This window comes from Balaenoptera borealis (genome assembly GCF_965194805.1).
Source record: "Balaenoptera borealis genome assembly, chromosome: 9".
Lineage (NCBI taxonomy): Eukaryota > Metazoa > Chordata > Mammalia > Artiodactyla > Balaenopteridae > Balaenoptera > Balaenoptera borealis.
The window spans coordinates 10,059,790-10,085,996 of NC_138873.1; the positions used below are offsets into that span (position 1 = coordinate 10,059,790).

General features: G+C 52.4%; 1 protein-coding gene across 1 annotated transcript in view; it reads right to left on the reverse strand.

Annotated features, from left to right (window-relative positions):
* Positions 1 to 18,847, reverse strand: part of LOC309634485 (uncharacterized protein) — a 28,863-nt gene extending 10,016 nt beyond the window's left edge. Inside the window, exons 1-2 of the mRNA XM_082404662.1 lie at positions 17,948 to 18,847; positions 13,691 to 13,826 (exon numbers count right to left, since the gene is read on the reverse strand). Of these exons, the coding sequence (XP_082260788.1) occupies positions 13,691 to 13,826; positions 17,948 to 18,489 (678 nt within the window). The 5' untranslated portion in view covers positions 18,490 to 18,847. The remainder of the gene's footprint in view (positions 1 to 13,690; positions 13,827 to 17,947) is intronic.
* Between the last annotated feature and the right edge of the window lie 7,360 nt (positions 18,848 to 26,207).

Here is a 26,207-nt window from a genome sequence, read left to right on the forward strand (position 1 = left end):
AAATAGGGACTCTGTAGACCTCATCAGATCGACTGGTGTCCTAATAAGAAGAGGAGAAGGGATGCAGGCACATGGAGGAAGACAGCCAGGTGACCAGACAGGAGGCAGAGACTGGAGTCATGTGTCTACAAGTCAAGGGCCGCCGAGGATTTCAGGGAACCCCAGAATTTAAGAGAAAGGCCAGGGACAGATTCTCCCCTGGAGCCTTTCAAGGGACTGGAGTGACCCTCTCGACACCTGGATTTTGGACTTTTGCCCTCCAGAATAAATTCTTTGAGAGAATAAATTTCCTTTGTTCAAAGCCAACCCAGGACACTGACAGAACGCCCTGTATGCCCCACACTCACACGAGTCCCGGAGCCCGCTCTGAAGCCACCTGCACTGCCAGCCCCATCCCACTGGGCTGCACGTGGCCCCACCGCCTGCCTGGCCGTCCCTCTCCTGATGTGCCGGCTCCTGAGGAGCTGGGCCCACGCCCTGCTCCGCTGCCAGCCACGTCCCCCACGCAGCCAGCACTGTGCACGCGGTAGATGCAGGGCAAATGTCCCCATCTCGGCGACCCGGTGGGACGCAGAGGGCAGCCTCTCCCGCTCTCCCCTGATGCACCACGACGTCCTTTCCTTCTAAGATCGGTTTACACTCCCACCATGTGCCCCTTTCCCAGTCTTCCCACGTTCGCGTTCTCAACGACTCGGCGGCGTCGATTTCCGGCTGGACGGGACGGTGGGGCCCAACCTGAGGCTGCGCTTCACGCTTCTCCCAGCAGAGGGCGGCCGGGCCCGGGCCCCGCGGCCGCCGCGTGTCGCGGTCCGTGCCGGGCCGGGAGCGGGGACAGGCCGCGGGGACAGCCCGGCGCCGTCGGCGGGCGACGGCGCGGGGCTCGGCCCTTCCGGTGGCCAGGGCCGGCCCGCGCAGGGTGGGGCGGCGGAGCTACGACCGTCATCTCGGGACACGGCGACCGTGGCTCGGGCTCGTCTCATCCGGGCGCCGGGCGCCCAGCCCAGCTCGCGTCCCCGAGCCTCGCTCGCTCAGTCCCGGAGCGCTGCTTGCTTTCCTCCTTCTGCCTCCACTCGCTGACCCCGGGCCATCGGGGCTCCGGGGCCCACGCGGCACATCTCGGACCCCGCGTCCTAGAGGCGTGGCCTCAGCCACGTGGTCACGCGCGTTTCCCCCTCCCCGCCCGCCCCCCCCCCGAGGCTGACAGACCCAGAAGACGGCGACGGTCCTCAACGTCGTGCAGGGTCTGCGTCCCCAGACCCGGTCCACCCCGGCGCGCTCCGATTCCTTATTTGCAGGCTGCCTCTCTGGCCCCCTCCTCCGACAGCACTGAGGGCGACCCCCACCCACCCATCGCGGGAGCCAAGGCTGGAAGTCGGCAGACCTGCCCTCTCACTGCCTCTTTGTGACCCCAGCAGTGTTTCTGGCGACTTGGGTTTGACGTGACTTTGCCCAAGTGTTTGCCTTTTCTCTACTTTTTTGAGTGACTTGTTTCCCCCTTGCTGCCAGTAACTACAATGTTCAAGGTACAAAACTGAGAAAACAGATAAGCAAATAAGTGAAAACCTGAAATCCCAGCCTCAGTCAGTAACCACATTAACATCTTGGTGTAAGTACGGCCACATCCGTGCCCTCTGTGTGTAGATATATATGTATTATTTTTCCCCAATGGGGATCACACCCTCTCGGGACCTCTGTAACCTGCTCTTCCACTCAACGACCCACGAGAGCATCTCACCACGAAGGCCGCAGCTGAAAACGCACCCAGGGTCCCGAAGCCGGCGAGGGTTCCCTCTGGGGACCTCTGGGGAGCAGGAGCGTCGCAGGCACCTGTCCCCAAGGCTGGCACTGCCCTGGGTAGGTAAGGTCTCTACTGGGCTGCAGCGGCCTGGGGTTTCGGTTCCTCCTTTTGAAGAGAACCCCCCCCATGCCCACCCCTTTTCTCCAGCTCCGCCCACCTTTGAGTTGAAACAATTCTGCCCTTTTAGAGCATCTCTTCTCTCTCCTGTGACTGTATTCGAGAAACCCAAAACGAATCCATATCCACACACGAAAGAACATCATTCTTCTTTCTGCATCTGGGCTGGGAAGGATGGGCCTCCAGATCAGTGGTTCTCAACGAGGGGTGAGGGGTGAGGGGAGGCGATTCTGACGCCAGGGGACGTTTGGCAACATCTGGAGACATCTTTGTCATAACTTGGGGGGCTGCTACTGGCACCTAGTGGATGGAGGCCAGAGATGCTGCTGAACAGCCCACAAAGCACAGGACAGCCCCCAGAAGTGAAGAATTAGCCACCCCAAAGGTCAACAGTGCCAAGCTCCGGACCCCTGCTCCAGATGGTCCTCAGCGCTCTCCTTGGGGCCCAAGCCTGGCAGCCTTGGTCGGCCTGTAGCCCCACCCAAGGGGCCATGGCCTTGACTGGTCACTGCTAGGCCCTGTCCATTCGGCCAGGACATGAAAGGGCTGGTGGCAAAGAAGGCAAGCGGTTGAAGGGCCAGTCTCCTGAGTGAGAGGACGGAGCAGTGAGGCGGGGGAGGGTTGGGTGCGGGGGAAGCAGGGAAGGTAGCCCTGCTTTTCTCATCGTCATGGTTTCCGATGTTCCCTGAGCTATTCGGGACCACCTGCAATTCACCCCTTTTGACTGCACACTCCCAAGGTGTTAGAGCTCAAGGGAACCTGAGATGTTTCTAGTCTGGCCGCCTCATTTTCCAGGTGGGACACGGGGCCCCCTCTGAGGTGCACTCAAAGCCTCGTGCCTCAGTTTCTCAACTTGCAAAGAGCAGCATCTCCCTGTCAGGCACCAGCTGTGCCTGGGGCTCTTTCACGCACCTCTGCACCACGCACGCGCCTGTGACGGGAGAGTCACCCCACCTCACAGGTGAGGACTCTGAGGCTCTCAGATTCCAGGTGATTTACCTGGAGCCACAAAGCCAACAGGGGGAGAAGGACGTCCACCCAGGTTTCTCCCACCCTAAACCAGACCAGGCCGCTGGCTCTCAAACTTCAGTGCTCTATAGACTCACCCAGGGCGTTTGGAAAATGCTGACGCCCAGGTCACGCCCCAGAGATCCTGATTTAATTGGTTTGGGGGGCGTCTGGGCACTGAGACTTTCAAACGTTCCCCAGGAGTGTCCAACTGCAGCAGAGTTAGAGAGCCCTCGGGACACACGCCCTCTGACCCACACCGCAAGACCGACGTTAATGTCGGGGTGCGAGGCGGGGCAGGGGAGGAGTTGTTTCGAGAAATCATGAGATCCTGGAACGGCTTCTTGGGAACAAGCCCAGATTTTGTGTCTAGAACCCTTAGGACTGGCTTCAAATGGAATTCCTTTCCACCTGAATGTTGAGGTTCCGAAACCTGGTCAATTTGAGGCCTGTATTTTCTGGCTTCTTCTTCCTCCTTGGATGTTTGGAGAATTGAAATAACAGCTTAATATATTCCTGTGGTCCAGGGGCGAGGTTCACCAGCCGTCCCAGATCTGCGTGGGCACCAGGAGGGAGCAGGCCTGGGAGCTGCCGCCCGGGGATTTAGGAGCTTCAAGGGCGCCACTCCCAGGGATATTTGCATTTTTAGCAGAGACTCTGGAAAACGGAAAATCCTTCCTACTAACAACATAGGAGAAGGCGGCATTCCAGACACCAAGAGGCAGGAGGGGAGACGACTGGGCCTGGGGTGGCGGCTGGGGCTTCACCCCTGACCCCAATCCTCCCAACACCTTCTTTTTCCAAATTTATCTGTTCACTCCTTTTTTAAAAACGAGTCTCAGGTCTGACACAAGTGAACAAACATGACTTAAAACTTTAAGCCGTCCCTTCTTCCCTTGAGTTAGCTACAGCATCTGCATTTTTGTCTTTCGGTGGTAAGAGCATTTTAAACCATACAGAGCACGTGAGCACGTAGAATCTCATTTAACCCTCACAACCATCCTGCCAAACGCACATGATTATCGGCATTTTGTAGACGAGGCTGCCAGAACCTCAGGGGGCTCGGCCGGTGCTGGTGGGCAACAGGCTTCTGACTCGGGGCCTCGCCTCCCACGGCCTCAGCGGGCGGCCTCCTTCCTGGGGGCATTTGTTGAGTCTGGAAACAGGCGCAGGCCGCAGGCATACTGTAGCGCCGCTTCCCGGCTGCCCCTGGAGCGCCTCGGCCCTCTCGGCCCCTCTCGGCCCCTCTCGGCCCCTCTCGGCCCCTCTTCGCTGGAGCAGGAATCCTCTCAGGCCCCGGGCCTCCGCTCGCTGCTCCGGGGTCAGCTCAGCCACCTTTGGCCTCCCTGTTCCAGCTGTTCTTGAATTGCTGGGTCGGCCGCCCTCAACCTAGGGTAAGTTATGTTACTTTTACCTCAAGACTTCATATTTTCTATGTAAGTTCCCCCATCCACATCTCTGGGCCAATCGTATTATAACACTACTTTTCTCAGCTGGTTGGATGATCTTAGTATGTCTTTAGCTCTCCATGGTATTTAATTTTTATCCACATTCTTCAAGCTCTACATAGGACAGGAATAGCTACACAGAAAGGGCTGATGCATTCTGCAAGTGTTTGTGTTTGTGGTGTGTGTGTGTATGTGCGTGTGCGTGCGTGTGCCATGACAGCGTGGGTGTGCTTCCACCTACTGGACTGATTCTCAAGCGTGGTTCCAGAACTGTAGCAGCCGTGGCATCGTTGGGAACCTGTGAGAAATGCAGATCACAGAGCCGCACCCCAGGCCTGCTGACTGGGAGACTCAGAGTCTACGTTTGAACAAGCCCTCTGGGTGATTCTTTTGCTTGATAAGGTTTGAGAACCACTTATCTTCAGGATAAATCAGTTTTTTATAATCTGCTCCCTAAGATAGAAACTTATGATTTGCTCTGTTAAGATCGAAACATAAACAATAAGAGCTCTGACATTGTTGCAGAGGGGTCAGTAGACTTTTTCTTTTTTCAAATTTATTATTTAACTGATAAGACATGCTTATGCACGTGCACACACACACACACACACACACACACATTCATCTTCCAGCCTCCTATTTTGAGAGACCTCCTCTTGGCATCTGGCTCATACTCCTGGGGACATTCAGTCATTGATAAAAGCAGGTCTGAGCCTCACTATTTCACACTAATGTAATTCAAAGAGAATGGTTGAAGAAAGCAAATGATTAAGCCAAAGAAATAAAGCTGCGATGGTGGAATTTTAGGCACCTGGGTGATAACGGAGGTGAAGATGGTGGTAGTGATGGAAGTGGAGGGGTGGTGGTGATGGCGGTGATAGTAGTGGTAACGGAGGTGAAGATGGTGGTGGTGAGGGGTATTAGTTTTGGTGGTGGTAGTGATGGAAGTGGTGGTAATGGCGGTGCTGTTGATGGAGGTGGAGGTGATGTGGGTGTCCTTGGCGGCGGAGGTGTGGGTGGTGCAGCTTACATACCAGTCTCTCAGATCATATTACCTGCCTCCCCAACTCCTCACCCAAAAAGTCTGCCCTGCAGGTGCCGTGGCGTGCCCCATGGTGCGTGTGCTTGGACTTGTGTGAGCATGTGTCTGGCCACTTTGGCTTCAGTGCCTCCAAAGTTTACAAAACCCCTAAAGCTTTTAAAATAAAAACGAGGGTTAAACCATTTGGATCCTCCAAATTAGAAAGAATAAATGAACCACCCAGCTGCAGTCATAGGCAATTAATGGGATTCTGAGAGGGCTTCGGGGCAAGATAATGGAAGAGCTGATTATAAACGAGCCAGGAGTAACGAGGGAGGTCAGAGCAGTCCCTGAGCTCTGGGGGAGCGGCCAGCACTCCACTCCGTCCCACGCGGGCTGCTTGGAGGCACAGACCTCCTTCCACCCTGGCCTCCAAACCCGGCTGGGGCCGAGGTGGGTGGAGCAGGGAGGGCTGGCGCCCGGCCTATTTGTGCAGCCCCAGCAGCTTCAGAAAGAGAAGGCGGCTGTAAATAAACCCAGAGAAGGGCAAGGAATCGAGGGCAGTAAGGGAGAGAGCAGGAGGGAGTCTCCCCGGGAGGGCAGACGGGAAGCAGGACTTCTGACCTGGAAAGACGGAGGGCGGAAGGAAGCAGGGCGCCTGCAAAGCACGTGGCAGGCAGGAGGCAGGTCGGTGCCTCTTCCCGGCCCACCCTCAGCAATCTCAGGGCCGCATCTGCGGATCCACTGCGGTCCTTAAGCAGGCCCCCGGCTTGCCTATTCGCGTTCTAATTTTATCCTTGTCTTGATTTTTTAAAAATCATTTTTCTGGGTCTTTTAAAGATATATAAGAAATTTTTATGTTTGCTTTCTTATACCCTACTGCAATTCTTTTCTAAAAACAAGTCCGAGTGTGAATGAACAGACGAACACACAAGCCTGCAGCACTTTACACCCTGAGCTCCTGCTGCGAGCTGAACAAGTTCACTAGGCAAGCTGGGGTTCGGGTTGACCTAAAACAGTCTTCAACCACAGGCTTTTTTTTTTCCCAGAACCTGCAGTTTTGGTTGTGCCCTACTCTCTGGAGACCTGCCCTGTGGTTAAAGGGGCCTTGCACTTTCTATGTCAAGCCTCTGGGCCTCTGGGCTGTTGAGTCAGAAGCTCTCCAAGGAGCTCTCTGTCCGCACAGTGTCTGCACTTTCACAGACATGTGAGGGGTTCGCGCTCTTCCTCAGACAGTCTGGCTGCAAGGAGCCCTGCCTCCTCCCAGTGCCTGGGGGGGGGGGGGTGACTTCTGGGCTCCCTAGCGGTACCCCAACCTCTGGAGGACAACTGTTTCCCCTACAAACCTAGTCTTGTCATGCTGGACTTGAGAACGATTCACTGGCCATCGCGGCCTGTATCTGGCGGCATATGTGGCTGGGTTGGGAGTGAGTCTGTGGGAATTCACGTCACGGCGTGTAAAGTGACAGCTCCGTGTGGTGGCGCAGGGCCTGGGACCTGGGTCCTGGCTGCCTGGGGTCGAGTCTGGGCTCCTCCTCCACTAGCTGGGTGGCTGACTTGGCGTCTCTCCCTCAACATCCTCACCTGCGGGGACAGTAATAAACCTCCCTCACGGGGTTCCTCTATTTAGAGATAAAAGACTTCAAGCGCTTGGTTCGGCGCCAGGCACAGTGCAAAGCACAACAACGATCATTTATTACTATTTCCCCTGGGCAGCAGTTAGGCACTGGCCTAACAGACCACTGGGGAAGTGGCACCACTGGTATAATTAGACCGGGGTTTGAAGTGGGGCTGTTAAAAGCCGCAGAAGTCCGGTTCCAGGGCATCTGTCCTGGATGACCCCAGCCCAGACCTCAAGGCCCACAGACTGTCCAGCTGCAGCCGTCCCTGGTTTCACACACGCCCGTAATCTGCACCCGCAGCCCGCCACTCTCTCCCCCTGTGGAGCACCATGTTACCTCCATCACAAAGACGGATGCCAGACGGGCCTTGGACAGAGAAACCAAGGCCTTGGCGTAGGTGAGGAGTTTTTCGAGGCTTCCATTTATTTATTTACTCCTTCATTCATTCCTGCGCCAGGGCTCCCTGCCGTGTACAGCTGTCCCATCTGTAGCTTCCCCTCGTCTTCCAACTAACCTTCTATGTTGAGGAAATCCCATGCTGCGAGTCTTGACTGCTGCACACGGAAGTCAGGACTCAGTTCCCAGCTCCCCTTGCAACTGGGATGCAGGATCCATCAATCAGACAGGGCCGTGCAAGGCCTCAGTTCAGAGGGAGTGATGTGTGGGAACAGGCTCGGAGGGCGGGCACGGGTTCCGTTTTGCTGGCACTTGGGAGGCAAATGCACCTGGTCTCAGGTGATGTCTGCAGGGTCGGGGGGCTACCAGGTCCAGCTCCCAGGGCAGGAGGGTCATCAGTGGAGCGAGCGGTGCTCCCCATGTCAGGGCGTGGCGTGATCTGAGGCGCTGATCCTGGAAGATCAGCCTTGCTCTGTCTCTCCAGCCACTCCTTGTTGCTGTGTGTTTACACCTAACCCACACCAATAGCTCCCTTTCGGCCTAAACTAGTTGTGTGCATTCTGTCGTTCACAACCAGCACAGCCGAGGGCAGCCGCCGTTCACCGATGCAAGTTTACGGAGCGCCCACCTCATGCCAGGACTGCCTTTTCCAGCCTACTTGGCAGTTCACCGCGTCACCTCACTTAATCCTCGCGGCAGCCTGAGGACGGGCGACGGGCTGAAGAGTAACGCTGCCCTGGCTCACTCGCAGGTCAGCTTGCTTGGGGCCAGCGATAGGCCTCCTCAGAGGAGACAGTAATTTTTTTGTCCTCAAATCTACAATCTGCTCCAGACCTTTTCTAGAAGAGACTGGAGCGCTGAGATGGGCGGTGCAGCTCACCCAGGATCTCAAGGTGCTTCTCAGGCCACCTGGAGCAAGCGGGGGAGTCCTGGGCCATCTGGATCCGGCCTCCTCCCTCTCAGTCCAGAGACGGTGGGTCTGAGGGCAGAGCCTGGGGTCTGGGGAAGAGTGCGCACCACGTCCAGGCCCGCCCACCACTGCCCTGGGAGCCCATCTGAATCTGGGGCTGAGTCCATCTCCCAGCTGCCCAAAAGAGATGGACGCTGCCTTAGACTGTGTGTGTGTATGTGCATATGTGTGTGTAGGTGTGTGTATGTATATGTATATATGGGTGTGTGTATATATATGTATATGTGTGTGTATGTGCATGTGTGTGTAGGGGTGTGTGTATGTATATGTATATAGGGGTGTGTATATTTGTATACGGGTGTATGTGTATGGGTGTATATGTGTAGGTGTGTGTGTGTGAATATATGTTTATGTGTGTACATGTATAGGTGTGTGTGTATGGCATGTGTATGGGTGTATATGTATGTGTGTATGTGTATGGGTGTATGTGTGTATGGGTGTATGTGTAGGTGTGTGTGTGTCTGTGTATGGCATGTATGTGTATGGGTGTGTGTATGTGTATCTGTGTATGCATGTGTGTATATGTAGGTGTGTGTATATGTATAGGTGTGTGTAGGTGTGTGTGTATAGGTGTGTATGTATATCTGTGTATGCATATGTGTATATATGTGTGTATGTAGGTGTGTGTGTATAGGTGTGTGTGTGGCATGTATATGGGCGTGTATGTGTATCTGTGTATGCATGTGTGTATACATGTATATGTGTAGATGTGTGTATGTGTAGGGGTGTGTGTGTAGATGTGTGTATGTGTAGATGTATAGATGTGTGTGTGTATAGGTGTGTGTATGTGTGTATAGGTATGTATAGGTGTGTATGTATATCTGTGTATGCATATGTGTATACATGTGTGTATGTAGGTGTGTGTGTATAGGTGTGTACGTATATGTGTATGCATATGTGTATACGTGTGTATGTAGGTGTGTGTGTGTATAGGTGTGTGTGTGTGGCATGTATATGGGTGTGTATGTGTATCTGCGTATGCATATGTGTGTATATGTGTATATGTGTAGGGGTGTGTATGTGTAGGGGTGTGTGTGTAGATGTGTGTATGTGTAGGGGTGTGTGTATAGATGTGTGTGTGTATGTAAGGTGCTCTTCTTCCGGGCACTGTCCTTTACTTCAGTTCCTAATTTTATTAAATCATCAGAGCTCTTCACTGAATGTTCAGAATATTCAGTTACTCGCATCTCTGCAGAAGCCAGCACGGGTCCCACCGAAGGGGCGGCTGCACTCCCTCTCTCCCCTTCAGATGACCCCCGTCCCAAATCAAAGTCACAGAGCAGTTCACTCTTTCTGTGAGCAACACTTTTTAACTCCCATAGTTACTACCTTCAGGCCAGAAACAGAGTCTAAGTTGTGGAACTGGCAGCTGCTTTACGTTCTTCACTCACGCAGCACATGTGCGTCAAGTACTCGCTCTGTGCTGGGCGCTGTCTGAAGTGTGAGGACCCTGGTGGGACAGCGACAGGGTGAGCCTACAGTGTAGCGGTGGGTGAGCAGGCGGGGGGGGGGGCGGTGTGGGCGGGAGTCCCCTCTGAGGCCGCCCGCTGAACAGGCAGGGGCCCTGCAAAGAGCCGGGGAAACGGCCAAGGCCCCAGAGGAGAAGCAGCCTGGGCGTCCCAGGGACCAGGAGAGCTGGAGTGTGGCCAACGGCAGGAGGACGCGAGGACAGGACATAACCTGCAGGGCCCAGTGCAGAATGAAAACGCGGGCCCTCCTTCACCAATTATTCAGGATTTCCAGACGGCGACAGCAGAGCAAGAAGGAAGCGTGGGACCCATGGGACGGGCAGATGTGGTGCCTGTGAAGCCGGCCCTGTGTGAGGAAGGGGCTGAGAGGTGGACGGGGCCGGATCATGAGGCCTTGGGCCGAGGAAAGAGCTGGATTTTATTCTACAGGTCTTCCTCGACTTATGATGGGGTCACATCTGATAAACCCATTGTAAATTGAAAATATCATAAAAGTTGAAATGCATTTAATACACCAAACCTACCGGACATCATAGCTTAGCCTCACCTACCCTAAACGTGCTCAGAACACCTACATGAGCCTACACTGGGGCAAAATCGTCTAGCACAAAGCCTGTCTTACAATAAAGTGTTGCATATCTCTTGTGATTTTTGAATACTGTACTGAAAGTGAAAAATAGAGTGCCCGGGTACAGAGTGGTTGCAGGTGTATTGGCTGTCGACCCTTGTGATCGCGGGGCTGCCTGGGGGCTGCTGGCACCGCCCAGCATCGCGAGAGAGATGGTCCCGCACATCCCTAACCTGGGAAGAGATCTAAACTCAAAGTTCAAAGTACAGTGTCTACCGAGTGTGTATCACTTTCACACCATCATAAACTTGAAAAATCTTAAGTCCAACCACCACAAGTCGGGGACAGTCTGCACCTGCGATGGAGGCTACAGGAAGGGCCCAGGCCTGGGGGGATCTGCGTGGGGTCTGTCTTTGAAGCACCACTTGGCGCTGCGTGGGGAACCCAGGAGGCCGGACTGGCCTGGGGCTGTACAAAAGGAGACAGTGGGCTTTAGGGAGGGCTGATGGGCCGGCTGTACGCAGCGAGGGAACAGAAGCCCTGGAGTTCTGCCTGATGTTTGCGTTTGGAGAGGCCCATTAGCCAGCCCTGTGGGAATGTGGATGACGGGGCCTCCCCCAGGGCGGCCACACCTCTCTGAACAGATGCCCTTCTCTCCCTTCACAGAAGTCTGATCCCAGCTCGCAGCCGGCGACAGTGCTTGCTCGAGACGCCTCGCAGTCGGAGGCCATGCTGCCAGATGCTAAATCTCCCCACTAAGAAATCCGAAGACAAAACGTGCAGCCACTGTCCAAAACTAATATGTACAAAACAGCACAGAGCCCGTTCGAGCAGCAGGTGTCACAGCAGTAAACACTGGAGCCAAACGTGTTGGCTTTGGCAATGCTCGTGCATGTCTTGTCCTGGAAATGCAGCTTATCGAAATTGGGAACTGGGAATAGACAGCTCAGCAAAGCTGCCCTCACCGGCTGTCATCCACAGCGTTGCTAGGAAGGGCAAGGTTACCACTGCTTGAGTGCCTGGCACGGGCAGGGGATGGTCAATGCTCTGGGGCCACTCCCCACATTGTCCGACTCAGTCCCTCCCACAGCCTGCGAAGTCAGGAGGCTTATCCCTAATTTTCAGATGCTAAAAATGGGGCTCAGAGAAGCTGAGTGATTCGTTCAGGCTCACACAGACCATTAAATGAAGCTCAAATTTAAAACCGGGGGTACGGGCAGATCCCATGAGCTAATGCCCCCTTTTCTGTGCTAATGGCACCTGATTTTTATGGAAACTGGCTGGCCCCAAGAGATGCATTCTGATTGGTCTTGGCCGGTCACAAGAATCCTGTCCTCCTTTGCCACTGTTAGTATGGGGTGAGCATGGGACCCCTTCTGGCCAACCAACGAGATGGGAGAGAAAGCGGCAAGAACAGAAACTTCTGGCAAAGATTTTCTCCCTGATAGAAAGGAGAGAACAGTTCAAGGACAGGTCCCCTTGGCATCCTCTGCCTCTCCATCCTGCTGGCGGACATGTTGTGGGAGGGTAAGGTGTCTGCCTGCGGCAGCCTTTTTAGATCCATGAGGCAATAAGGATAAAGCCAACCAGCTGAAGATGCAGTGGAAGCCTGGCACGTGCCCAGGGCCCGGATGACACGGCTGGGCTGTCCAATCAATCTTAGGACCTCCTACCTCCAGACTCCTGTTGAGTGAGCAGCAAATGTCCAGATGGTCGAAGCCATTGTCAGTCAGGAATTTATTAGTTATTTTCAGTTAAACACCTTCTAACGTAAACCCTGCGTTGGTCTAACTTCAAAGCCCATGATCTTTTTCCTGTTACCCTCTGATGTTTACATGGGGTCCAGTTGTCACCCAAGGTCCAGTGTCAAACTACTGCACAATAATTACAGAAATGATCAGACTTAGAAACTAAAGAGAAAGCTGCCAGTTTAAAGAAGGACAGGGGGTCAGTTCAGCAAGGTCAGAAATCTGGCTTCTTGGTTGTTCTTGGCGTGAATCCTAGCGTCACAGGACTTCCAAGTTGGAAGAGAACGAAACAATCACCTGGTCCAACCCCGTGCTCCAGAGGACGAAGCTGAGGCTGTGAGAAGCTAAGTGACTCATGCCGAGGCCCAAGGGCAGCATCGGCCCTGGGACGGGAATCAGCAACCCGCTGGCCCCCGGTCACACGACCTCTCCTCACTCCCCACACAAACTCTTCATCCACTTTGCCCTGAACTCTCATTGGCCAATCACCTCAAATCAAGAAGAGACTGTCAATTTAATCATATTCTCGTGACAGGATAAACTCTGGTTTCTTTCACACATATTTCCTCGTTGAGTCAAGTTACCAGCCTGTTCCAACGCGCTCAGCAGCACACCATGCCCAGAAAATGGAAAGAACCCAGAGACACTGGGGGGCAGAGTGGTCAAGTTCTTGGCTTTTCAGATTAAAATCGTTTCTTGAATCCCATCACAGAGATAACTGTCTTGAAAGCAAGTGCTGGGCATTCGGCAGTCAAAAGACTAAGCGCTCAAGGGATCCAGTCAGAAGCGTTGCCATAAACACCGCACGGCGAGTCAGAGGACCACACGCCACGTGAAGACGGCTCAGGCGGGGGGGAAGGGGCTTGGGTGTGGGGACGCCCTTAGAAGGGGACTGATGTCCAGGGAGAAGGGGCGGGGAGGACAACAGGGACACAAGACAGGCTTGAGGAGACCCAGACCCTTCTCCAGGGGAGTGGGGGGCCGGCACCTGGTCACTAAGACAGGAGTTTGGAATCCGAGGACAGAGGGCTCAGGCCTGCTAACTGTCCGGAACTCTGGGAGGGCCGCCCGGCACACAGACAGAACCCACGCCACCGAGGACTGGGCCAGGAGAGTCGAGGTGTTTTCCTGGGGCAGCGGAAGAGAAGCTGGTTGATAGTCCTGAGTCTCTCTCAGCCCCAGGGAGGTGGTGGAGGTCGGCAACCCTCCCGGTGGCCTGGAAGGCAAGGCCACGGGCATCGCCATGACCAATGCGAGCCTGAGGCCACATGGAACTGTGGCCACCTTGGTGGACACCGATAACGGACAGTTCTGGCCAGGGAATCTCATCAGGAATGGACGTCGATAGTGAAACATGAGAGGAAGACGTCATACCTCCGCGAATGCTAGTGCAAGCAGGGCAGACACTTCCCCTAGGTACCACCACCTCATGTGGTCATTCATTTACTACCAATAAAATGCTACATAACAAACCACCACAAGCCTGGGTGGTGTACAGCTCAGGAGCCCGTGGGGTACAGCTCACCTGAAACGTGCCTCTCACGTGCCTGCAGTAGCTGTGGCCGACGGATCTAGGATGGCCTCGGTCACACCTGGGGTAAGCCAGCTCTGCTCCAAGAGTCTCATTCTTCTCCTGGGTCAGCAAACTAGGGTAGGCATTCCTAGTATTAATGGCAGAGGAAAAAATCAACAAAGTCTAATCATGCAAGTGCTTTTGGAGCCTCTAGTTGCTTCTCATTTGCTAAGATCCCATTGGTCAAAGCAAGTCACACATTCAAGGCCAGAGTCAGAGTGGGTGGGCACTCCTGATGGGGCGGGGGAGGGATTGGGCCACTCTTGCAATCTACCAACTGATTTAACTGATCTGAAGCACAAAATGGCTGCTAGATCATGAAACTGTCCACAGTTAACCTGTAATTTACCTAAATTAGATTTTCTGCCGTTAGACAGAAATGGGATTCAGGATAAAAATTAAGTTTAATTGTAGAAAAATAAAGTTACACTTTTTGCTCCTGTGATTTGTGACTGCGATTTTTTCCCACTACATTCTTTAAGCCAACGATTCAAAATCACCAAAACAATCAGTAAGTTAGCCTTAAATACTATAGAAGACAGTTTTCTGAAGACTCCAACCAAACCAGGAAATGATATCCAAAGTTGATATGATTTTACTTCCAAAAAGCAAACAGAGAGGCAAGGGGACTCATTAAAAATTCCAATTTGGGACTTCCCTGGTGGCACAGTGGTTAAGAATCCGCATGCCAACGCAGGGGACACGGGTGTGAGCCCTGGTCCAGGAAGATGCCACATGCCACGGAGCAACTAAGCCCGTGTGCCACAACTACTGAGCCTGTGCTCTAGATCCCGTGAGCCACAACTACTGAGCCCATACGCCACAACTACTGAAGTCCGAGCGCCTAGAGCCCATGCTCCACAAGAGAAGCCACTGCAATGAGAAGCCCATGCACTGCAACAAAGAGTAGCCCCTGCTCACTGCAACTAAAGAAAGCCTGTGTGCAGCAATGAAGACCCAACACAGCCAAAAATAAATAAATAAATAATAAATTAATTAATTAAAAAAAAATTCCTATCTGGCTTACAACTGTGGATTCTGGAACAAAGTGTCCAGGAGCCTCTGACACTCTTCCTAGAATATCACCTTTCTAATGGCAGCCATCTCTGTAATTACAATGATAATTGCTTCAAATGTAAAATACCACTTATCAGGCTAGAAGATCTGTCTGGGTCAAGGCAAAAAATAACACTCAATTGCTTGCTGTCAAATGAATAATGTTTTCATCATTAAACCAGTCCTGGGGTATAATGTCGTGTGTTATGGGTGGCTCAAGTTAGGATCGACGGGAACACCAAACCCTAAAGACAACGTTCCATGTTGCCCCTCGTACCAGAGGTTCTTTCTCTGAACCTCTTTTTCGCTGAGCTATCCAGAAAAAAGGAAGGGCCACGGCCTCGGGGGGCAGGGAGTAAAACCAGAAGGGACTCAAATGCCACGAGATGAAGGAAGGGATTCCATAGGTCTGAGCAATTCACTTCAAAACAACTATTTCACAAGGTTCTGTCTGATGGGAGAGGGGGTCCCCTCCATTTTCGTTATAAGCTTGCTGCATTTGTCAGTGTCTCTGCCATGTCCTGTCAGTTTCCTGTGTGTGTTTGTGCGTGCACATACTGTTCTGTTCCAATGCTTCAAAAACGTTTTCAGAAACAAAACGTTTGTGTTCCTTTTTTAATTCAAAAAACTTTATTTTTAAGTATCATGTGTGCATTATATTTCTACTTCTTATACCCTACAGCATACTCAGCACCAGAAATTTAGTTTCCATTCATCACCATACTCTTTACCCATTTTTCCCTCCCCCCACTTCCCTCCTGGTAACCACCACTCTGTTCTCCACATCTATGTGTTCGTTTTTGTGTGGTTTGGTTTGTTCATTCATTTTGCTTTTTTATACTCCACATAGGAGAGAAACCATATGGTATCTGTCTTTTTCCATCTGACTTATTTCACTTAGCATAATATTTTCAAGTTCCATCATGTTGCTGCAAATAGCAAGATTTCATCTTTTTTATGGCTGAATAATATTCCATATATATATACACACACACACACACACACACACACGATCTTTTTTCTTTCTGACAAAACAAGAGACTTTATTGGGAAGGGGAGCCCAGGTGGAGAGCAATAGGGTAAGGGAACCCAAGAAAACTGCTCTGCCACGTGGCTTGCAGTCATAAAACGTGGGTTTTATGATAACAGGGTTAGTTTCCCGGATGTCTTTGGCCAATCATTCTGACTCAGGGTCCTTCCTGGTGGCGTGGGCTCATTGCTCAGCCAAGATGGGTTCCAGCAAGAAGGATTCTGGGAGATTGGTAGGACACAAGGACTGATATCTCCTCTCTCCTTTTGACCTTTCCTGAATTCTTCCGGTTGGTAGTAGCTTGTTAGTTCCTCCTTCCTTACCAGGACCTCCTGTTGTAAGATAATTCATTCAAGTGGCTACTATCTTGCCTGGCCAGGGCGGGCAGTTTCAGTCAGTGGGTCCCCTAACAACTCCCCCCCCCCGAGAGACTTCATACTCAAGATACTTCTAGGGAATTGGGGTAGAGGTCTCTTTCTTCTGTAACTACTTCCTTATACCAGATCTTCTTTATCCATTCATCTGTTGATGGTCACGTAGATTGCTTCCACATCTTGGCTCTTGTAAGTAATGCTGCTATGAACATTGGGGTGCATATGTTTTCATATTGTTTGGATAAATATCCAGAAATGGGTAGCTGGATCATACGGTACTTCTAGTCTTAATTTTTTGAGGGACCTCCATACTGTTTGCCATAGTGGCTACACCAATCTACTTACCACCAATAGTGTATGTAGGTTCCCTTTTCTCCACATCCTTGCCAACATTTGTTACTTCTTACCCTTTAGATGACAGACATTCTAACCAGAGTGAGGTGATAACTCAGTCATTTTGATTTGCATTTCCCTAATGATTAGTGATGTTGAACATCTTTTCATGTGCCTGTTGGCCATCTGTATGTCTTCTTAGGAAAAATGTCTATTCAGCTCCTCTGCCCATTTTTAAATTGGGTTGTTTATTATGCCCTTTTTATAATCCAGGGATGCAGGGTAGAGGGGAGATGACTTGCTTGGTTTTTTTTTGTCCTATTTCCTGGTGACTTAAGGTCACACGGGATCCTGTGGGCTTCTTGGTCAGGGGCTTCACCACAAAGTGGGATTCTTAGAAGGTCAAGGACTGCCCACACCACCCCAACAGAAGAAATGAAGTCAAAAGAGGGTCTGCAATGAATTGTATACGTATAATGGGTGAATTGTAGGGTATATGAATTACATCTCAACTAAAAAAAAAAATTTAAAGGACCGTCTGGAGTACCCAGGCCTGAAGTCTCTGGGGGCCTTGGACAGTCTTTCATAGTGTCCTGAAAACCCCAGCCTGGGATTCAGGACCTTCCTTCTGTTAAAAAGACCCCAGGGGTCACCCTCATCAAGAGCTACTGGAAATGGTGTGGAAAGTTCGGAGCAAACACGCTGAGAATGGTGCAGTGAAAAGTCGCCTGCACCTGAGCACACCTGCTGACCCCAGCATTTCCGGGGGACTACACGTCCCTACAGGTGACCACGGTGGGTGGCCGGGCAGTGGCACACACTGGGGTTGTCCTAATCGGTTTACAGATGAACAGAACCACCAGGATTTTGGCCTCAGCTGGGCCGCTGGAGCCGCGCGGCCTGGGGTCCGCCCTTCTCGGCCTCCACCTCTGATGCCCAACCTCCGCGCCCCGGACAACGCCCACTGGGGACGGAGGGCCGCAGCTCTGGGATCGGGGTATTGGGGCCCTCCGTCTCCCTCCCGATTTCCGCCTTCACATCCTGAAAACTACCCCCGGAGCTGGAAACCCAATCGCAAGCACGGCCCCGGGAGCTCTGACTTGAACCCACGGGGCCGACAGCCGCACGTGCAGAACTTCCCCTCGCCCTCCGGCCCCAGGAAGATGGTGTCAAGGAAACCCAGCTCTCCCGCGGGCCTCCTTTCTAAAGCTGACGGAAGAACCGGTGTGTGGAGGCGCAGAACACCTGAGTTCCCAGCTCCGCCGCCCTTCCAGGGGCGCACGCTGGACGGCCCCCAGTACGGCCAGCGTGGGAACTCAGGGTCCCAAGACCGCCCTCCACCGAGTCGCGGCCCCCAGCAGGGTATCCGCCGCCTGAGCCCCCTCCCCCCACCCCCGTGCCCCCGCCCACTCTCACCCGCGCCCGGTGCTGGGCTCCACGCGGATCCAGTGAAAGGGAGGCATCTTCAGTTTTGGATCCTTTTGAACGACTCCTGTTGGGCCTGCAGTCCCTGTGGGCCCGGGGCACCCCTCTGGCTGCCGCCACAAACTACTCCGGACAGACCCGCCCCAGAGCGCCGGGGCCGCACCCTGATTGGCCCAAGGCCAAGCTAATCTCCGTGGCAGTGATTGGTTAGGAGTGGGCACGTGATCCAGTCTGGGCCGGTTTCCTGGCTCCCAATGCAGAGACCCTGAGAGAGAACCCCGTCCTCCGGAGACTGTGATTGGATGTGCAGCCGAGGGGGACGCAGAGACCCCATGGGGCAAACCTGGTGCCACCCCACCTTCAAACGCCTGGTGTGAAGTAACACTTGGCCTCATCGACTCCTCCAGTTTCCGTCCGGCTCTTCTGTTCCCTCTTCTGGAAGCATCCAGATTCCCTTCACACATGCTGAAAACACCTGGGCGTTTCCAGGAATCAAGTCCTGTTTGGGTTTTGCCTCTTCTCACCTGGGGCATTTCCTTCCTTCCTCACTTGCATGCTCTTTTCTTGACCTTCTGTAGAGACCAGCTCTTTAGGGAAAATCACAGCTGTTTACTCTTCCACCCAAATCCCCCCACCACTTAGGGAGAGCCAGAAGCATCAAGAGGCTGCCATTTCCTGAGACCCTGCCCTGTGTCAGACTGTGGGCTAGGGCTTACACATGCTAATCCTTATCTTCTTCTCCAGGACTGTTATTATCCTGATTTTACATACTTGGCACTGAAGCTTGGAGAGGTTAAGTGGCTTGTCCAAGGTCACAAAGCTGGCAGTTGACAGAAATAGAAATTGAGCCCTTAGTAGACAGGGCTGTTGCACACGGGCTGCTCCACACGGCTGCCTGCCTACCCGCACCCCCCCACGCCCCGCAAAGCCCTCACCCTGACCTGGCTTCACAGCAGAGGAGCGGCAGTTCGGGGGCTTCCACCGTGTGGAAGGGAGGGGAAGGCGCGTCAGGTACACTGCCACACTCACTGTGTCACAAACCGCCAGGTGTCCTCGATGACGTGACAATGAGCTGGGCATCCCTGCCTCTTTGGCTCTAGGCTTGCCCATGTGGCTCGCTTCAGCTGTGGGCACCTGGGGAGAGTGACATGATGGTTCCTAGCAGACCCCGTCCGTTCCCACTTGATTTCTTGCACTTTTGCCACCACTGTGAGAAGAAGCTTCCCTGGAGCAGCTGCTGCCCCTTGAGCCTGAGCCCGGCGTGCACACCTGGAGTAGAGGCATCCGGCTGATCCCAGGCCCTGAAGGGAGAAGCTGAGGCTCCCAGCCACGCCCGGCCTAGAACAGCAACTCCCCGTCAGGTGCAGACACCGCCCCAGCTAAATCTTAGCACGTGTCACTGAAGTTCTTGGTTGTTGGCTATGCGCATGGGGGTGAGGGTCACATGCGCTCTGTTTGCACCTATATTTTCATAACTTGTGCTGGTTTGTCACATCTTTGACGAAGGTGTTTTGGCCTCAGAGTGCTACTTCTAGAAGACTTTCTGGGTAAGGCACCTACTAGAGCAGGGGTCTGCAACCCCTGGGCCATGGACGGTACCGGTCTATGGCCTGATAGGAACCAGGCTGCACAACAGGAGGTGAGCGACGGGGGAGCAAGCGAAGGTTCATCTGTATTTACAGCCACTCCCCAGCACTCACATTACCGCCTGAGCTCCGCCTCCTGTCAGATCAGCACCGCATTAGAGTCTCATAGGAGCGCGAACCCTACTGTGAACCGCGCGTAGGAGGGATCTAGGTGGCGCGCTCCTTATGAGAATCTAATGGCTGATGGTCTGAGGTGGAGCTGAGGTGGTGACGCTAGCACTGGGGAGCAGCTGCAAATACAGATCATCATTAGCAGAGAGGTGTGACTGCAGAGACCATAATAAATCAATTACTTTGTATAATTATTTCATTATATATTACAATGTAATAATAACAGAAACAAAGTGCACAATAAATGTAATGCACTTGAATCATCCCGAAACCATCCCCCCAGCCCCCCACCCCACCCCCGTCTGTGGAAAAACTGTCTTCCATGAAACCAGTCCCTGGTGCCAAAAAGGCTGGGGACCGCTGTACCAGAGGACCTGGTATAGAGCAGACACTTGATAAATGCAGAGACGATGATGACCATGTCGGGGGTGATGGTAATTCTGTGACGCACTGGGTAGAACCCTGGCTGCTCGGGGCCACCCCTGAGCTCCCCACTCCCCTCCACAGAAGGAGAACTTCTTTCCATAAAGAACTTGGTGCTACAAGGAGCCTCAGGCTTTCAACCCAAGTAGCACCTGCTTATCCCGGTCCAGTTACACAGCAGCTGGCCCAGGTCTGAGTGGCTCTCTCTAACGGTATTTACCCGCTCCTGGCATTTTGGTGATAAACACAGAAGATACTTCTTCCAAAAAAAATCAATGAGATTATTATGGAAAATAAATCATCATCAATTAAGGAAACTCAGAGAAACGTGGACTAAAAGGAGCTGATATGAAGGACTTTTTCATCTTGTTATTTCTGGCAGGAGGCCAGGACCTGACAAATACTGAGGTGATATCAAGGAAAGAGAAAAGCTGTCATCCTTCTGCGACCTCCTAGGCTTTCTGGGGGTGGGTTCAGGCCTCTCCCTTCTGTCCCCACTGGGTTTCCCGGTGAGTTTTAGGCCTGGGTTCGGGGTGCTGCCGCTGTCACTAGCAGGGGGCGTGGGCCACCAAGAGGCACAGGTGAGAACCGGACTCACCCACCCACTCACGTGGGTGCCAGGCCCCCAGGGGAGAGGGCTGCCCTGTCCTCAGCAAGGTTACATTCAAGTGGGAAAGACAGACCCCACTCAAATAAAGGAAATGATTGCAGGTACTAACAAACATGGGCACCGTGTTCCTGCGCGGGGGTCAGCCCCCTCCAGCGGTGATGCTGAAAGAGGGTGGGGACCGGGAGGGGGAGGCGTGTGGGGACCAGGTCTGGAGGTGGCCACATGCCTTCGGCTCACATTCTAGAACCCCCATGGCCACACCTACCTGCCAGAGAGGCTGGGAAGTGCAGTCTGGTCGTTAGGCCAGAAGAGACCCGCTCTGTGATCAGCCGGCGGCCTCTGCCACGCTGCGCGACGCGAGGAAAGTCCACGAAACTGAGGACGCTGAGCCCGAGAGGACTTGGGAGGGTCCAAGGTGCATCTTCAAGCATTGGAAGGGTCTCCGTGTGACAGGAGGAGGATCGTCTTTGTTCTGCGTCACTCTAAAGGGCAGAAGCAGGGCCTGTGGGTGAGCAGAAGTTCTAGGGAGGTGGGAAGGGTGAACAGCCATCCCGGACTGCCGGGGTTCAGCGCTGAAAGCCCAGCCCAGCCCACCCCGGCCCCGGGAAGCCTGTCATTGGGCAGACACAGGTGTGCCTGTCCTAGGAGTCCTCTCAGGCGACACTCCCTTCCCCATCCCCCCACTCTTTCAGATTTGAGTTATTGTGCTGTTGGCCATGAGCTCGATGTTAATGAGTCAACAATATATATCAAATAAGGTGTCTTTAAACAGAAATAGCACAAAACGAGGTGATGTATTAATTGATGAAAATGTTGTGGCCAGAGGCTCACAGAAACCCAACCCCATATTTGCCCAGGAGCAATGGTGCAGTATTTGCTAGTTCAATGTTCACGGTGACTTTACAGAAAGCAACTACCAAAAATAACAAGAATTGACTGTATAGCCACACAATGGAGTATTTTTTGGCCATAAAAAGAAATGAGTGCTGAAACAGTGTGGATGAACTTTGAAAACATTATGCTAAGTGAAAGAAGCCAGTCACAAAAGAGCATGTATTAAACGATTCAATTTTATGAAATGCCCAGAAGAGGGAAATCTATAGACAGAAAGATTAGTGGTTGCTTGGGACTGGGGGAGGGAGGGGAGATGGTAAGTAGAGGAGCGATAACTCAAGGGCACAGGGTTTCATTCTGGGTGATGAAAATTATCTGAAATTGATTCTGGTGACGGTTGCACATATCTGTGAATACACTTTGGATTGTACACTTTACATGGGTGAATTGTTATGGTATATGAATTATATCTCACTAAAACTGTTTAAAAAATAACCCTCAAGAGTAACTCACAGGCTCACAGGAGGGAGCAAAGCTGGGGGAGGAGGGCACACCTCAGCAGCCTCCCCCTCAACATCTCCTGCAGCCTTCCCCTGTCTGCCCCTGCCCTTCACAGCTGGGCTCAGCCCTAGCCCCAGGGCTCCAGCTCGCACGCTAGCAAACTGAATTCCCTGCTCACGTCAGGAAGACTTTCCAGCAGAAGTGCTCCGAGGCAGCCTGGGAGCTCCAGAAGGAAACAACTCCTCCTCCTCTGATCATTTAAGCACAGTTTGGAAGACCAGTTCGTGGAAATGACAGAGCAGGGGTCCAAGCAGCCTAGAGCAGTGACTCTAGATGACACGACTGTAAGGTCTCTTCCAACCCAGAGAGCCTTGCATCAGTCAGGAAGGCTTTTGACCGCAAGTAACAAAATACCTGACAAACAGCAGCTAAGAATAAAGAGAGGTAACTATCTCCCATGGCTGGAAGTCTGGAGGTCGGCAGCTCCGAGATGGGCACGGGTGCAGGTGCTGGACGGCTTCCTAGGCCCCCATCCACCATCCTCAGCACTGGGCTGTCCATCCTAGTCCTGCCACTTACGGTCACAGGATACTGCCAAGCCACAAGCATCACAAGAGCACACAAAAGCATTCTTTGGGGCAGAAAAAAAGAAGGTACAAAAAGACTTTTTCCTTAATTGACGTTGTCTTTTTTATTGGGAAAAAAAAAGTCTTTGCCAGGAGCCCCGTCAGACTTGCCCTGTGCCTCACTGGCCACAACTGGGTCGCATGCCCAGTCCTGCAGCAGTTGTGGAGCTGCGGTGATTCGCTTTGAGCTGCACAGTGTACCTCGTGGGGTTGATGTTACTGGACCCCGATTCCTCTCCTCTACCAAACCAAGCTGCTCCTGGCAGGGAAAAATGGGGAAGGAGAATGGCTGTTGGGTGGGCCATGAAGAGCACGGGGCACGTATAATGGAAGGTGGAAGAAAAACCTACCACGTCCTCTTGCAGGAATACTATTGTGACAAGTTGAGAACCACCAGAAAAGAAAGACTTTGATGCCTGCGATTATGAGCTCTAAACCTAACCAAGTTCTACCAGTGCGGCCTGCAGCTGTAGTGCGTAAGTCCCCAGGGCTTAGGACCTCGGGCCCTCGCCTGGATGGTGGCCAGAAGGACACAGCCTGCCGGAAGCACGCCCGTGCAGGCACCTGCCTCCCCACAGGGCACCTCCTCGTCCCAAGAAGGTGAAACTTCACTGTATCGCCTTCTTGCCTCTGTTCGCGATGCTTCTGAAGTGGAAAGCATGTTGAAAGTGATCTGCTTGCATGGACACGGCGGAGTGATGGCTCATGTCTGGAGATGTGACGCGTCTGTGATGGGCAGTGCCTTCCACATGTGGGTGTGCGTTCGCAGACACACACCCTAAATACGCCCACCATGTCTTGTGAATACAGCAAAACAGCTGCAATCTTCTAAAAATTAATTGGTTTCTGGATCATTTGCATTTTTTAATAGTTTGCCAACAAAAAATAGCGAGAGGGGAGGGAATTTATTAATGTTTGAAGAAATTCTCCAAAAGGAGAAGAAATGAGCATTCTCAGCGAGACCCAGAGATGCTCATCTAAATCTCAGACTGCGTTGCTTTCCGCCTTTCCCGGGCAAGCCCGTGCAGGGGGAAATTGACACGCAGCTCTAAAAGGAAACAGCTGCGGCGGACGCTCAGGAAGCGCCTGGGGCTTACATTAGTTTATTCGGGGTCTGCAGTACGTTTGGTAACGGCCATTTTCAAGGAACAACCAATTTCAGGGTCTGCTGTCACAACAGGCGCACTAAAAATAAAGTCAGCATAAATAGATTAAGAAATTGACAGAATAACAAGGCATAAAGAATTAGAATGAGAGCACGCGCTCCAGATGACAGCACAGGGCGCTGTGCGGGGAGAGGGCGAGGGGAGGGTGGCGGCCGAGCTGCTGACTCGGGGCTTTGCACGTCTCCTGACCGCGGGAGAGCTCGGTCCACGGGGCAGCAGCGCTTAATCTCTTTGCACGTTAGTGGCAGAGAAGGCTCTAAACTAAGGGAGGAAGCCACTGCTGTTGTGGCGATTCCATTGTTTCGTGGCTGACGCCTCCTAAGAGACAGATTGCAAGTGCTGGAAAAAATGAATTTCTTCGGAAAACTGGCATGAGAGGAAAGGAAAAAAACGGATGTGCTAGACAGCAATTTACTGTGCTAATTCAGGGAGGTGGACTTCTGACCTAGGGGCTCCCGAGAAGTCTTAATTAATCACCTGGCTAATCGCAAAGCTCTGGTTGGGGCTTCTGCCCTCACCCCCCCACCCCGCCCACCCCGTGTGCCTGGAAACCTCATTGTTTCCTTCTACATCCCAAGCTGGAAATGTCAGGGAGCTCGGGAAAACCCCCGATTCCTCATTATTTCACCACTCACTGATTCTAAGAGTTTAGTTGAATAGAACACAACAACAGACACTGCTTTCGTGGGAATATCTTACGGAATTTTTTGGAACATCATTTCCCAACTGAGTTCCCTGGTGTTAATAGGTATTAGGTTTAAAAAGAAAAAAAAAAAAAAAGGTGTTCTTAGCTTAAGTAAGTTTGGGGAAATTGCAGGTGAATTTAGCTCAGCAAGTGAATTTGCTGCATCAGGACTTTCCAGAGTCTTTCATATGATAAAGTGTGTTGTTGAATCTTACAGGAGGGATAAAGTAGACAGGTTTCTCAAATGAATTTTACCATTAAAATTCCCCCTTTGGGGGCTTCCCTGGTGGCGCAGTGGTTAAGAATCCGCCTGCTAATACAGGGGACACGGTTCGAGCCCTGGTCTGGGAAGATACAACATGCAACTAAGCCCGTGCGCCACAACTACAGAGCCTGTCCTCTAGAGTCCGCGAGACACAACTACTGAGCCCACGTGCCTAGAGCCCGTGCTCCGCAACAAGAGAAGCCACCGCGATGAGAAGCCCGTGCACCGCAAGGAAGAGTAGCCCCCGCTCGCCGCAACTAGAGAAAGCCGGCGTGCAGCAACGAAGACCCAACGCAGCCAAAAAAAATTAAAGTAAATAAAATAAATTTATAAAAAATAAAAAAAAACCTCCCCCCTTTAAAAATATTTTTTTGTGGAACACCTTGGTTGAACTCTCTGGCTGTGTGTTTTGTCCTAGATACAAACCACATGGTTTTCAGTCAGTTCAATGTCCTAAAGCCAGTAGTACCTCATCCTTAAGATAGAGGTGGAAACGTTGAGGAAGGAACACAGCCTCCTGCATTTCTTCCTAGCCAAGACCAGTTTTATTTGAGAAAGGAAACATTTTTATTGTTAGTTTTCCAGTTCAGTACCAATTCAGTTATCTACAGGGGGTGTGCCTTAAAGAGAGAGGATGATGGCTGTGGGTTCTCCGGCTTGGGGAAGAAGGAGGAAACTACAAGGTCAGGTTAAACCTTGCCTGCTGGCAGACACTTCGCTTGTGCCTTTCCATGCTGTGCTAGTATTTTGGCAGACATTCATCAGAGGTCAATAAAAGTTAAGTAAATGAAATGGGGCTCCGCTGTGGAGACATTTAATCGTTTCATTAGCATACTATTGTGTCCAGGTGCTTTGCCAAGTGTAGAGCCAGTTCTGGATTCATCTAATTCCTAACTGCTGGGAAAATAAGCGAGAGATTCTTCCGATGCTCCCTTCTCTCCGTGCGGCCCTCCGCAAGCAGCTGGAGGAGAAGAGGCAGCCAAGATGGCTGCCAGAGGGGCTAACCTTCCGTGTTTTCAAAAAACAGATGGGATCTTCTAATTGATCTTTCTCTTGAAGGTTCTCCAGCCTGACTGGAGTTAAGGGGAGGTGAGAATGGGAGGTGGGGTACCGGGGTGCAGGTGGGGGGAAGTGAGGGAGCTCTGGGTTCTCCAGCTTGGCCAGGGTTTCAGAGTCTCTTGGGCATCTGGATCTTTGGTCCAGAGTTGGGAGTGTGCTTTTGTATAATAGGCTTCTTGGAAAACATGGTTTGGGGGACCAGCCACCTCTGGGAGATCTGTGGATTCATCTGTAGCCAAGCCCCACTAGGACAAGGCTTAAGGAGCTTCAAGAATGTAGAAAAGCAGTCCATGCTGGTTGTGCTGGGGACCCAACAGCCAGCAGT